Source organism: Physella acuta, unplaced genomic scaffold, assembly GCF_028476545.2.
Source record: "Physella acuta isolate Inbredline_101_S28 unplaced genomic scaffold, ASM2847654v3 ptg000797l, whole genome shotgun sequence".
Classification (NCBI taxonomy): domain Eukaryota; kingdom Metazoa; phylum Mollusca; class Gastropoda; family Physidae; genus Physella; species Physella acuta.
Genome location: NW_026732315.1, coordinates 43,912 through 59,082, shown reverse-complemented (window position 1 = coordinate 59,082; position 15,171 = coordinate 43,912). Strand labels below are relative to the sequence as shown.

At 34.4% G+C, this 15,171-nt stretch overlaps 1 protein-coding gene across 1 annotated transcript in view; it reads left to right on the top strand.

Annotated features, from left to right (window-relative positions):
• Window positions 1–15,171, top strand: part of LOC131951072 (CD109 antigen-like) — a 31,005-nt gene that overhangs the window by 8,616 nt on the left and 7,218 nt on the right. Inside the window, exons 14-28 of the mRNA XM_059313342.1 lie at window positions 781–843; window positions 948–1,139; window positions 2,142–2,291; window positions 2,907–3,026; window positions 5,026–5,083; window positions 6,594–6,641; window positions 7,371–7,524; window positions 7,926–8,043; window positions 8,782–8,895; window positions 9,695–9,796; window positions 9,991–10,119; window positions 10,901–11,042; window positions 13,347–13,523; window positions 14,331–14,412; window positions 14,791–14,947. Coding sequence (XP_059169325.1) covers window positions 781–843; window positions 948–1,139; window positions 2,142–2,291; window positions 2,907–3,026; window positions 5,026–5,083; window positions 6,594–6,641; window positions 7,371–7,524; window positions 7,926–8,043; window positions 8,782–8,895; window positions 9,695–9,796; window positions 9,991–10,119; window positions 10,901–11,042; window positions 13,347–13,523; window positions 14,331–14,412; window positions 14,791–14,947 — 1,806 coding nt within the window. The remainder of the gene's footprint in view (window positions 1–780; window positions 844–947; window positions 1,140–2,141; window positions 2,292–2,906; window positions 3,027–5,025; window positions 5,084–6,593; window positions 6,642–7,370; window positions 7,525–7,925; window positions 8,044–8,781; window positions 8,896–9,694; window positions 9,797–9,990; window positions 10,120–10,900; window positions 11,043–13,346; window positions 13,524–14,330; window positions 14,413–14,790; window positions 14,948–15,171) is intronic.

The window sequence follows — 15,171 nt, the reverse complement described above, 5'->3', positions numbered from 1 at the left end:
TCTTGGAGCCGTTAGAAAACAAGCTGCAAGCGCTCCTTGCAGTCCCCTCTCTTTCTCTCTATCACTATCACTACCACCCTCACCCCACCCCCACATTGTCTGGTGAGCTGTGGTCACGCTAAATGTTTACAAAGCTAAATGTTTACAAATCGTAGAGCCGTAGAGCCGGGTTTCTATTAGGGGCAGATAATTTAGTTCGATTTTAAACTTACCGGAGGTAACTAAGAAATAACTAAGATGAGGCTGCTTTCACGGGGGGGGGGGGGGGGGGGGGGGGGGATGTGTAGTGTCGGGGTTAGGGGAAAGGGGGGGGGGGTTAGTTTTTTGAAGCTCAATATTTTCAGTGGCAGCATTGGTACTGTCAAATTCACAAATTATGAATTACTGAAAAGTAGAAAGTAAAACAACTAAATAGCGGCGTATGATACGCTGCGGGTCGGCTCGTGATAAATAATTGAAGATGATGTTTAAACTAACAAACAATGGCTCAAGTATATTAACACAGACATTAGATTTAAAAAATAGTAAACAAAAACGGATATTAGCGGCATTACAACAGCTATTTTTACGCACGGTCAATACATTTTGAGAAAACATTTAATAACAAATCTATTTCTTAGCAATGGAAAACACTAATTGTACCTAGTGTTGTGTTGACAATCTTTATTTTTTTTTAATGTTCATGGTCTTTTGAAATAATAATATTAATACTCACCCCCCCCCCCCCTTTCTCCATCAAACATAATTATGTAGCTCTTTCTTTTTTTACCATTTTTCAAGGCAGGGGACACAAATTTACTTTCCATCAACGGTACTGAAGAATTGTCGACCCTTGTTTATCAGGTATATTATTTAAATTGTCAGTAAAGAAATTTTCCATCAGACATTGATCAAACAAAATGTATAAAATGTATAACGGGATATTTCTTTATATATTTTATTGAAAGGTGATATCACGAGGCAACATAGTAAAATCTGGAACAATAAATGGCAACAAACAGAAGAGCATCCCTTTCTTCATTGTCTCTGAGCCCAGCATGGCGCCCTCTGCCAGAATCGTCGTCTACTACGTCAGACCAGACGGTGAAGTTGTCCCAGACAGTATCAGCTTCGACATCAGCGGTGCTTTCAAAAACAAGGTACACACGTACTCTCTATGACACTAGCTGTCGGTACCCGTTAAACGTGAATTATAGGCCTCTATATTTTAATGTTACACTTGTTTGAGAAAAAATATTTTATAAAATATTTATTGGTCAAAACGCAATGTTCTTTACTATTCATCGAACGATATTAGTGACAAAGCAAAGAAATAACTAAATAGCTAAAAATTCGAAACATTTAAAATAACATAGGCTATTAATACCTATTAGAAAAACCACATTATATACATTACTAGTCAACAAAACACCATATTAAGTGCACGTACTAATTTAGATACTTAAATGATTCCATTAAAAACACGGCTTTTCAATGGTATTGCCGTTGATTTTAAAAGTAATGTGTAATATTTTAGGCCAAGAAAATTGTACACATTTCATAGCGTATCTCTTGATAAGTAAAAGTATAGATCTAATTCAAGTTTAAATGAAATGGTTCATTGCTTTATATTGGAAGATAACGCCATTAGTTTTGTGTTCTTTCCGAAGTTTAAGCATTTGGCAAGTGACGTCATTGTTTATTGCGTTCTTTTCACAACAATAAACGTTTTTCCGGTTGCATAATTAAAATTGTGTTTCTACATTCCAAGATGCCTTTATTTTTATTTTCCTTCTTTGAATAAAATTTAGTCTATACATTTATAACAACCACCATATTGTTTTTAATATGAGTCCGTATCTTTAAGTTCTCCATATATCGCTGAACGTACTGATCACATCGCCTAAAAATAAATTGCGGACAGAGAAAGAGAGAGAGAGAGAGAGAGAGAGAGAGAGAGAGAGAGAGAGAGAGAGAGAGAGAGAGAGAAGTGCGCACATGGGCTTTTATATATTAGGATTCCTTTAGAGTGATCAACAGAGCAACTAACTAGAATATATAAACAAGGTACACACCACACGTACTCTCTATAACATCCCTCTAGCGGCATCAACTGAGTAACTAACTAGAATATATAAACAATGTAATTCTGTGTTAAACAGGTGACCGTTGACCTTGACATGACTGATGTTGAACCAGGAGATGATGTCACTGTTGTCACCACTGCTGACCCAGACTCCAACGTCCATTTATTGGCCATTGACCAGAGCGTTTTGTTACTGAAAAGTGGAAACGACGTCACAGCTACAAACGTAAGCATACACAATAATAAGATAGCTGCATAGTTTAGTAGACAATAACTATAGAAAACAAATTATTTCTTGATTTGGCATTGGAAATTCAAGCACAGGGCCGGGGCAGTAAGTTGAAAAGAGCCAGATCTTACCCATGTTTTTACCCCTTTCTATCCACATGGACTTAAGGGACAGGAAGCTACCTGTACAACTATATATATATATATATATATATATATATATATATATATATATATATATATATATATATATCTTTATATATAAATGAAACTGTGTGTGTGTGATTGTCTTTTATGCATTACTACACCTTTCATCCTATCGCCAAGAAAATTTGGGAAGTTATTGAGAATACTCCAGAATAGGTTTCTGAAGAAACAAAATGCAAGTTCGCAGTGGCGGCGATTTTTCTCTATGTACTGTATATACAAATAAAAGTCGGATGTGGTTTGACACTGTTCATCCGATCTCCATGAAACTTTTGTGATGAGAATATTCAGTATTTGGCTCCCAGGGCTTACCCATGAGCGCTATGGCGTATTCGTTCGTTTTAAAGAGTGCGATAGAATATGTAATGTTTTTAACACTGTAGCTAATGTAACAATCTATCATCAGGTTTATACAGATCTTATGAAATACGATACAGTAAAAAATCAGGGACAGGACGATATTTATTTCCCCTGGTGGGGTTATCCAGTATTTAATGGCGGCAGTGACGCACAGCAGGTTCTAGAGGTAAGGGTTTCTGGTGACAAAACACGTGATCAGTAAATATAAACTTCCGGATTAAAAGAACTTAAACTCGCCAGGTGTATTCAAAAAATAATTTCTAAGCTCATGATTTAAAAACAAAAATTCTTACAATAATTTTTTGTGTACTGTATTGTACAGTTTCAAAGACATTATCATAAAGTGTATTGTATATAGCAGTTAAATAAGAAAGAAAAAAACTGGATTAAAGTAATCCTTAGGGGATGAAACTCAGTTACTCAGACGGAATAAGTTCACTGTTGTCATATCCTCATATGTTAAAGCCAAAAGTTGATTTTGTGGCGAACATTAGCTAGAAACAAAAACGACGCGGAAAAGGTTCGCTTTAATACTATTATTCGTGTCGTGTATCCTAAATTTTCCATGACCTAAAATTGTCCTCTGGCGATTTGCGTACGCTGACTTCGATCAATCTTACCAGACCGGGTAGAGAAGGAGGGGGGGGGGGGTTATCTCATGCTAAAGATTCAGACTGTCTCATGGTATAAGCATCTCATCTTGAATTTCACAAGCTTTTATTTAACTTGCTTTCTGTCTTTCTGTCAATCTGTCTCTCTGTCTGTCTAGATCAGAGTCGTGGCGACCCATTCAGGTGCCAGGGACGACCTACCAATGTTTGCTCTCTTTACCCCTCTAAATTATACAGTTATTCAAGCTGGTAAAAAACGCTACCCCAGTCCCCTACCTCTGTTGTAAAGGTTGGCGGCCCCTTTTTACCAATTACTATAAAAAAAAAGGTTTTTCTTGTGGTACCACACAAGTGATGTAGAAAACAATTAAATCAGATTGTAAAGACATGCAGCCACGTACTTTCTAAATTTTGACTGAGTATATTTTTACTTCTTTTTTTTACCCCTTTTGGCAACCCCCTTAGGGTCAGCGCCGGGTCGGCCGCCCCGCTCGCCCTCCCATGACAACGCCACTGTTTTAGATCGAAACGGACGAGCGTAATTTCGAGCACTTCTAACCGGTCCGGGTATGGAGGGAGTGGGGGGGGGGGGGGGGGGTAGATGTTTATCTATTCTTAAACATTCATATAGCCTCGTGATATAAACAAACTTTGTAGGATGACAGATATAAGCATATAGGACCGCTATTACAGCAACGAATTTAATTAATTGTGTTAAGTGGTGTTTTTAAAAACGGTTTAGGAATTCTTTCGAAACCGAACACAAAACACACAAAAATTCATAAAAAACGTTTTAATAACAAGCTGTTATGTAATGATGCACTAAAAAGTAGAAAATAAATTATACACTACTATTTAAATTTCTATAAAGAAAAGCGTGGGTCTCTTCTCAAATATTAGTAAAGGTATCCAATATGTGCTAAAGTACTAAAGTGACCCACGCTTTTCTTTATAGAAATTTAAATAGTAGTGTATAATTTATTTTCTACTTTTTAGTGCATCATTACATAAAAGCTTGTTATTAAAACGTTTTTTATGAAAAAAATTTTAAGTACTTTTTATGTTTAATTTACAAAAGTGTTACATGACTAAAAACCATTGCGCGTCTATTGAACGTGATGGCGCAGCTATTAAACCTGATGGCGCTGCTATTAAACGTGATGACGCGTGTGGTGTGGTTGGATAGACATGCCTACTAATTCGGTCCAAATTTTAATTAATTCATAAAAAATTAATTAGGCATCCAATTAAGTCAAATTTAGTTTCAGATTGCATTGACTTCATGTCTTGACCCACGTGCCAAATGTGAATTGTATCGGTCAAGTAGAAGTTTCCGAATTTTCACTCCTACGTTTCGATCTAGACTGACGACAGACAGACTGACGAGGAAGTGAGTTAAATAACAGCTTGTAAAAAGCTCGTGCGCTGTACTCGCCATCTCGATTTTAAAAATATTAATAAATAAATAATGTTGGGATACTTTTTCAATTTTAATCAATTATATCTAGAAATAATTAGCTCAAAATCTAAAAGAATTTCCAAATATTTTAACAGAATGCAGGAGTTGTTGTACTTACAGATGCGACTGTTTATCGTCGCCCCATACCAAGACGTGAGTGGTATAGTTTATATACACAACGTTAGACTTGATAAAAAACACAGGCTCATTTATGGATTTAACACGACATAACGCACATACAATTTAAAAAACAACAAAAAAAAACCCCATCTTTCCTTGTTTCTTTACTTTCTCGTATATACGAAGTTTAGAGAAAGTATTGTAATCGTGCAAAAAAAAAATTGAGATTTTTACAAATCTCGACGTTTTACTGATACGGAAAAATATAATTTTGCAATCTTGTCCGTATGTCTGTGTGTCTGTGTGTGTGTCTGTGTGTAAACACGATTACTTGAGTACCGTTACAGCTAGGTTGATGAAATTTGATATATAAGTATTTTATCAAAATCGTAGATCCGTATCAACTTTTGAGCGATTTCCGATAACCGGAAGTGGTACTTTTTCAAAAGCCTATAACTTGAGTACTATTTCAGATAGATAAATGAAATTTCACATGTAAGTAAAAAATCTAATTCTCTACCTTCTGTCAAAATTTGAGTAATTTCCGTTGACCGGAAGTAGTAATTATCGCTATTTCCGATTTCTCAAAATAAAAAAAAACGCACGTAAATTTATAAAGTACTAATAATATTGCGCACTATTATGCACAATTTATTAGGCGTTTTTTACGAGATTCCATTCTATTATAAAAAGTTTAAGTAATTAAAAATGGATTACAAATATTGTCTATGTCCTGAGTTGCAATCCATCGTAGTTTTATATTAGAATATCCGAGAAAGTTTAGGGGAGATCACTCCCGGTGTATTTTACATTTACAATTGAGTGTTCGATTTGTTATATATTATTATATACCAGCGTAATTAGAAGACGTTTAGTATTTTAAAGTATTAATTAGTGTAAAATCCAACAGTTAATAAAATAGGGTTAGTTTTTAAAGGTAAAATAAAGCGGTAGTATGCTCCCCTGCACTGTCTCGTTTATTTCATTTTTAATTTCTCGTGTACAGAGTAGGGCATATTGAGGAATTATTGTTATCGTGCACACAAATCACACGAAATTTTGACAGTTTTCACCGATTTTACAACTCAGTACATAACCATACAAGAGCATAGTGGACTAATTTTAATCGGGCAAAATTTCTAAATCCAGATTTATCAAAATATAGATGTTTTACTCGTCATGGAGTCGGACAAACTGCAATGTTCTCCGTGTCTGAAACGGTACTCAAATTATAGTGTTCAAAGACACAGGCACGCACAAAGGCATTCGGACAAAATTACTAAACTAAGTTTTACCAACTCAGCCAGGTGTAAAACGTCGAGATTTTTAAAAAATTTCGTTTTAGATTTTTGCACGATTGCAATATTTTCTCTATACTTAGTATACGAGAAAGTAAAAATTCCACTACATATTACCGTTTGTTAGGCGTTTTAAAATGTTCCAGTAACAGACAGTAAGATGATTGAAAAATTAAAAAAAATTTTTTTAGAGGTTTTTAGGGTCTAAATTACGAAAAATTATGATATTATGTAAAATGTTTCAGATTGGCAATATCCTGACTACGATTGGGATTTCATAAGCTCTTCTAACGGTGGGTGAGATTTCACACATACACACACACACACACACACACACACACACACACACATATATATATATATATATATATATATATATATATATATATATATATATATATATATATACATATACATATATATATACATACATACATACATATATATATATATATATATATATATATATATATATATATATATATATATATATATATATATATATATATATATATATATATATATGTGTGTGTGTGTGTGTGTGTGAAAACTGTAAGCAGCATATACCGTCACCGAACATGCTTTGCAAAAGCATCTTTTAAGTGTCCAATTACATGCTAATATTTAATCTTTAAAAAAAATATATAACCCTATCTCTAAGTCTTAACCTTACTCTATCCTATTACAAACACAACAACTACTTATACAATCAGAAAAATGAACTGAACATGAACATGTGCACGAATACATTTACAAAAACAAACATAAAGACAAACACAGTCATAGACAATAATTAATTTTTTTAAAGTAAATTTAATTTTTGTTAATTATATCTAATGTATTTGTATAAGCTTTGAAAATAAAATTATAATTTTTGTGGAGGATTGTAAATTTATCTGTATATTTTATTTCGTTCAGTAAAAAGTTAATTTAAAAAATGAACAAATAATAATAAATATTGAGTTTCCTTGACAAGAATTTGTGCTTGTAAGAGTGTAGCGTTTGTACATTTAACGTTGCAGGTGGTTACAAGGGTGGAGGAATTGCGCCATTTTCTACAAAAGTTGAACCAGTGCCTTCAGAAAAAAACACCGCGACCTCGGCATCCTTAATGGAACCAGCCCGTGTCAGGATGACCTTCCCTGAGTCTTGGCTCTGGTCTGATGTTTATGTTGGGTAATACAAAGATGGTGTAATTTTGATGTTTGCAATAATATTAGCCGTAAAAGTAGATACATTCTTAAGAGAAAATTTGATAATTTATTTCACACAGGATCCTACTCTTCAAGGTCAATTTAAAAAAAAAAGTGTTATATATGTAGCAAATAATATTATGTAGGCCTATATTATTACAAAAGTGTGCTTTTTAAAACACTTTAATACTTTTAATGGAAATATAAAACAACTTGTATTTAATTTTAGAATAAAATATGAACCTCAAAATCCAAACTTTATGTAGTAATTTCGGAAGTTTTTTTTCTTGAATTTTTAGTTGCTTCGAACAAACTCACACTATACATTTCTAAGTTATGCAACAATATTAAAATGGTGTTTTACTGTTTATATTTTTATCGAAGAGATGACGGCTCAGCCTCCATCACAACTACAGTACCAGACACAATTACGTCATGGGTGGTCAGTGCCTTCGCCATCAACTCAAACTCTGGTCTGGGCGTGGCCCCAACACAAGCTCACGTGAGATACAGCCAATCAGCTTTTGTCTTAAGTACTACACTAACTAAAATAATGGCAGTTAAAAATATGAATAACACTAATGTAGTTATTGTAAGAAGAAATGGAATTTAATTCATCATGGTCTAATATATCGACTTAGACTTTGCTGTATACGCGAAAAGGTCAAGCCGCTTAACATTTATGCCGATTAGAGCAAGCTTTCTATAAGTCTCTCTATTCAACCCACCTCTTACTGTTACAACATTAGTCAAGAGCGAACCTCAGGACATTGTAATGACCAGCTTACACCTTCGTGTACTTAAGTTTGTGAAACACAGCAAAAACTGTACCGTAGTCCCTTGTTTGCTAATTTTAAATGTGCTAAGTTTAAAAACCAGTTTCCAAAATAATCGGAAAAGAAGATGGCAATTGATGAGACATGTCTTGAGAATGAATCCAGATGAAATAGCAGGAATGGCGCTAAACTGGGCGTCTTAAGGGAAAAAACATAAAAGACCAAAAATAAAAATTTAAGGCGCATAGCAGGGAAGCAGTTTTAGGGGACTGCCAGGACAATTGCAGGAAAACGACAAAAGTGTAGGGAGTTTTCTGTGGCGGCCCCATGTGTCTTAGGCACAACAGAGAAAAGTTGAAGTTGAACCAAAGACTCAAAGGCTATAGTTTAGGACTGAATAGCTTTGAGAATTACAAAAAAACGGCTACAAAATAACCATTCTCTAATTCAATTATCCGCTTCAGCTGAAAGTCTTCCGACCGTTTTTTGTCAGCCTCAACCTCCCCTACTCTGTGACTCGTGGTGAGCAGCTGGCACTTCAAGCAAACGTCTTCAACTACCTGGCAGACGATATGCAGGTGGGAAGAGACGTTAAGTACATCATAATATATATATATATATATATATATATATATATATATATATATATATATATATATATATATATATATATATATATATATATATGTGTGTGTGTGTGTATGTCTGTGTGTGTATGTGTGTGAAGTTATTAAAATTAAACTCTATAATCGGGATCGCATAGTCAGACATGATTACTAATTCCAAAAGTCCCATGTTCGAACCCTAAGCAGGTGAGGTTCGTTAGCTGAGAACAGTAACTCATATTTGAGATAAAACTGTAGAATCAAACAAATACCGTCTTGCATTATGTTCTTGGGTAGACAACGGCTGTTGAAATGGTTTTTTTTAAGCAGGTTGAAATTGGAGTAAAAAATTGCCATATAATGCATCACACGTTGACACGTAATATTTTATTGTGTTGAAAGAAATCCCCAACAGAATTACTACCAATAGGGGAAGGCGTGACCTAGTGGTAGAAAGTTAGACTGCTAACCCGAAAATCAAGAGTTTGAATCCGGGTTCAAGTTAAAAGAATGTCCGTGAGTCCACCCAGCTCTGACGGGTACCTAACTCACGTTGGGATAAGTAAAGGCGGCTGGGCATAAAGCTGACCGCACTATCCCTTCATACACCGATGTCTCTGAAAAAGATGAACTCTACTTCATCTGCCCCATGTGACTTGGAAACGAACGGTAAAAGATGATAATATTACAACTAAGAAAGAAGTTAAAAAAAAGAAGCTTGTTAATATTACAAACTGCCCTTGTATATACGATTAACTATTTCTACTGAAAGGTACGTGTGACTCTGGTCAAGTCTAAACGTTTTCACAACATTTTCATCGATGAGACAGGAAACCAGGAACTGAAACAGGTTGATGTTGTACAAGATGTTATGGTGAGTTGGTTTTTATTTATGATTCATGTCTGATGATTGCGAAGTGATTGAGTATTCGTATGTAAGCATAGCTCAACTAAAAACATTCAAGGAAACATTTAATTTTTTTTAACAATACGGCTAATTGTCACCTCAAAGCTGGGATATTTTTAGATTTTGTGTACTCAGGAATGCCATTCTGACGTTTGTTAAAGGTCAAGGCTGGACAGGCCAAGTCTGTGTATTTCCCCATCGTCCCTGCTGACCTTGGTAGAATTGACGTGGAGGTCAAGGCCCAGTCGTCCAAGGCTGCTGACGCTGTACGCAGACAGCTCCTGGTTGAGGTAAGATGGGGTTAACGTTCTTGATACTGGGTTGTCTGATATATGGTTCAAACTAATTTAGTTAGTGACGTTGTTTATTTACTTTGAACGTTTTTATAAGGTTGACTAAATTTTTTTTCGCTCCGCATATCTTTAACTCACTTTAATTTTAACCTACTTTTAGGTCCATATTGTCAAGATGTCTTTCTCTTTGATGACAATGCATTAAATACGTATTTAAAACTGAAGTAAAAATTACTATATTCAATTATAAAAGGGGAGATAATAAAGTTAAAAAAAATAATGAAATCAGAAAAAAACTAATTTGCTTCCTTTAATAAAAGATTTGGTCTCTAAAACGTGTTGGAGAAATAATGAGTAATCAAAGAATTTATTAAAGAATGCAATATAGTTTATGTTCTTAATTTCAGTACATTTAAAATCTTATAATAAAACTTTTTATATTAGTTTCATAAAGTTACCATTTATGTTTAGTTATGGAGAATGCAATAATTTGTACACAATATAGCCTACTCCAGCACAGTACAATTTATTATATTATAGATCTATGTATAAGTAAACCATCTTAAATGAATGAAAGCAGGCTACAAGTAAGAAAGAAATATTACTATTGTAAATTTGTATCAGTCCTCACAAGCCGATGATGAAAACTGTAATACTAAAGCGAACACACAACTGACGCTATAAGTTACGTGTCTGAGGCGAAAAAAAAAGGAAAAAAAAAAAAAAAATTACATTTTTATCAAAATGCCTCTGTGTAATTATCATAACTCATTCACAGGCCGAAGGAGTCCCCAAAGAATACAATGTTCCTTTCCTCATAGACATGACAGAGGACAAACCAACTTTCACGAAGTCAATTAACCTCACTCTGCCTAACAACTTTGTCAAAGGGTCTGAATATGCTACAATATCAGCTGTGGGTAGGTATTGTGTGTAGCTACGAGGGTGGGTGTTTATTTAACTATTAGTTGGGTATGGCTGTAAATTGTGTATAGGGGGGGGGGAGAGAGGTAACAATTAATGTCAGTTGTGTAGAAGAGGGTGTGGGGTAGGGTAAAAAAATGCCAGGTCTCGGCATTTGGTAGCAGCAGAAACGTACCTATTACCTGGGGTATTTTACCGTTGGTGGGTAGCGACAGCAACAATATGATACTTATCATAATGAAACAAGTTATTCGTTTGTTTATTTAACCCATATTCTGCTAGCGTCCCACTTATGGGACGCTTGTAAAAAAAATTGCTAAAATTAATTAAAAACTAGTTAAAACACAAAATATGTTTTATTGTATTTGAAAATGGTTAGACTATTGAATTTTTGTGTGTTTTGTGAAAAAAATTAACTTAGAAAAATGTTATAGGGCCGGATTTGCAGGACTTGTCAAAATGGCGGAAAAAAGAAAACATGCGCACAGGAAAATGCATATCTTCTAAAATATTATCATTTTAAGTGCAAAATACATTTGAAACTTGTAGCAGTACCATATTTCTATCTGATAAAAATTTAAGAATAACAAATTTTTTTTACTACTTCGTTATATCAAGTGTACAACAAGCGTCCCATAAGTGGGACGCTAGCAACGAATGGCCCCATGTAGATTGTTACACAAACGCCACATTTATTTGACACTAGCGAGAAACACAGATGCAAATGTTTATGTTAAATGGTTATTTATGGTGAAACAATGGTTGACTATGTTAACTGCTGACTTTGGGGTGTTAAGTAGTTTTTATAGATATTTAATTATGGCCTTGACCTATATTTATGCAGATTGTTACACAAACGACACATTTATTGGACACTAGCGAGAAACACAGATGCAAATGTTTATGTTAAATGGTTATTTATGGTGAAACAATGGTTGACTTTGTTAACTGTTGACTTTAGGGTGATAAGTAGTTTTTATAGATATTTAATTATGACCTTGAGCTATATTTTCTTATATATTATTGTATTAAAAAATTGCAAATATTGAAAAACTTACATTTTATTTTTAAGTTTTCAGAATTACACTTACTGAAGTATTTAATACCATTGAATACAAACTAATTTAGCACTGCTGTAAATTTACTAGCGCGTGATATTAAAATTATAACAAACCAGAATAATAACAATGGCCACGAGTTAGGTGAAATGATTCAGTCAAGGGGGTTGGTTAACTCTCTTCATATAAGAGAGCTCAAGCTACATATAGCAGAAAGATGAATTAGCTGTGTACAGTTGTCATGCCCCAATAATATTCCCCTCCAAAGGTTCCCGATATCAGTTTTACTTTGTTGACTTTTTAAGGAGATTCCTGGTGTTAGATTGGGAGCTGTTCGCATAGTGAGGTGCATACATGGATGAGAGCCATGAACACTCAATACAAGCCCCCAGAGACAGATCCGGGCCCTAGAAATAAGATGTCTGATGTCCTAATGTACGCCTGTGGGGGGGGGGGAATAGCGAGGGTAACAAAAGAGAAGATGGCTGGATGACATCTGGGACTGGACCGGATCGTCTTTTGCAAATTCACTGGGGGCAGAGTTTCTTTTAGGCATCATTTCAGAGAGGGGGGGGGGGCAGAACAAAATGGAATTTATATACAAAACATACTTTTACCAATGTCCACCCTTCCCCTAAAATTTAAGTCCCACCCCCCTGAAAATTTAAAGTACGCCCCCCAAAAAATCAATTATTTATATTTAATTATATTACAGTTTCGATGAAAACTAACAATATTTGTGAGAATGTGTGTATAATTAGATGTACTAGTCACAGCTTTACTTATTTCCAAGTGTTGTTCACTTTGATGGATGCTAGATTGAAAGAAAACTAGACTTTCGAACAAAATTTCTGCATTTTAGACCATGATATGGCTAACCCAATTGATGATTATCAATATTTTTAGCTGTCCTAAACAATGTAATCATTGGTCTAACAATACAAAATCAGTATACAGCTTACTTTTCGCGTGATTAGCCAAATTTCGTGATAAATGATTTTATTTTTCAATAAATGTACATGGGGCCGTTCGTTGCTAGCGTCACATTTATGGGACGTTTTTTAAAAAATCGATATTTAAAAAAGTATTGATTTTTTAAAAAAAAATCCATAGTCATTCCTTCATTCAGTGCCCAAAAGCTAAACCATATCAAAAAATTATAAAAATTTGAGACCTTGGGATAATATGGGTTAATGATGTGTTGTAAAACTCTTACGTGTGAGATATTGTTACTCCCCTCAGGTGACCTGATGGGTCCAACCATAGTCGGACTGGACTCCCTGCTAAAGATGCCAACCGGATGTGGAGAACAAAACATGGTCAGTCTGGCACCGGATGTCTACGTCACAGACTACCTTAAGGCCGTCAATCAACTGAGAGAGGACATCAAGACGAAGGCCATCGGATTTATGGAGACAGGTACGACTTCATTATAATAGCATTTCTTTATCGTTAACCATGCTCGTCTTTAGAAGACAGATTTACTAGACAAATATATGTTAGTATATCTGTGTTTATAGAGAGGTGTATATTATGACTTTCTAGTTAAAGTTGTCAGTTTTAAGTTTCATGGTCATTCGGTTAAGGTCCAAGGCAGTAGAACGTCCTAGACTCCACTAGCTTTGATGGGTATCTCGCTCAGGTTAAGAAAGTAAAGGAAGCTGGGCATAGAGCTGAACTCACTATCATTTCATATGCAGAGGTCACAAAAACAGGTGAACTCTATTTCACCTTCCCCATGGCCCGTCAGATATGAAAATGGAACTTTATCATCCCTTTTCAATCTGGATATATCACCCGTTACAAACCCAGTGTTTGGTTAATGCTTGTAGACTAGTTTTCTCATATTATTGCCATGATTAGTTTTTGGTTCATAATAAAAGTGTTAAACTATCAAGTTGTTGAATTTATGTGAACAATTCGCTAAAGTCTTTTCAAGTAATTGTTTCATGTGATTATACAGTTCAGCAAGGTCGATTCAAGTAATTGTATTCATGCTATTGTACAGTTCAACAAGGTCTATTCAAGTAATTTTCTTAATGAAATTGTACGGTTCAGCAAGGTCTATTCAAGTAATAGGATTCATGCTATTGTACAGTTTCAAAAGGTCTATTCAACAAATTGTATTCATACGATTGCCATGGATTGGTTTTGATCTTCAGTAAAAGCAGAAAAAACAATTTTAATCTATTGTCTATTCAACATATTGTTTCTGACGTCACGCAGGCTACCAGAGACAGTTGACCTACAAACACGGCGACGGCTCGTTCAGTGCTTTTGGCAAGAGAGACAAGTCAGGATCTATGTTGTAGGTTTATAGGTTTATGTGAAATATGTGTGATAGGTTGATTAATTATTTTAAAATTATGTCTTTTAGTTTTTAATGTTCGCAAGATTTAACATTTTTAACCTAATTAAATCTTGGAGAAATAAATTTTGCATGTAATGTGCTTTACTCATAGTGAATCTACACAATCGGGTTATATCAACTTAAGATTAGTAGGTGGTATTAAAAAAATCTAAAAAAAAGTCTTTACAATTTTGGTACACAATGTATCAACTATAGAAAACATGCAATGAATTTAAATCCAAGGTAATACCAGTAGCATGGCAAGATAATATAATTTTGTTATATATTTACAGAATTCTAGGAAAATTGGTAACGTTATTTTTTGTATCTTGACAGTCTGACAGCTTTTGTAGCCCGCGTCTTCCACCAGGCCAAACGTCACATCTTTGTGGATGACAACATCCTCAACGACGCCATCCAGTGGATGATACAGCAACAAAATACGGACGGCAGCTTTCCTGAACCTGGGGTGGTACTTAGCCGTACCATGCAGGTCAGTTCAATACATGAAAATATTTTGTTTCGTAGTTGTAAATTTTATTGCTATTTTTATGCAGTAATTGTGAATTAAAATAATTAATTACCTAAATATTTCTTTCAAACATAATTATATTCGAATTTAAACAATACATAAATATACACTTTAGAATACATTTACTTAATTAGTTGCTAATCAAATTCATATACGAAAATTTTGAAATTTATTTCTTAAAAATT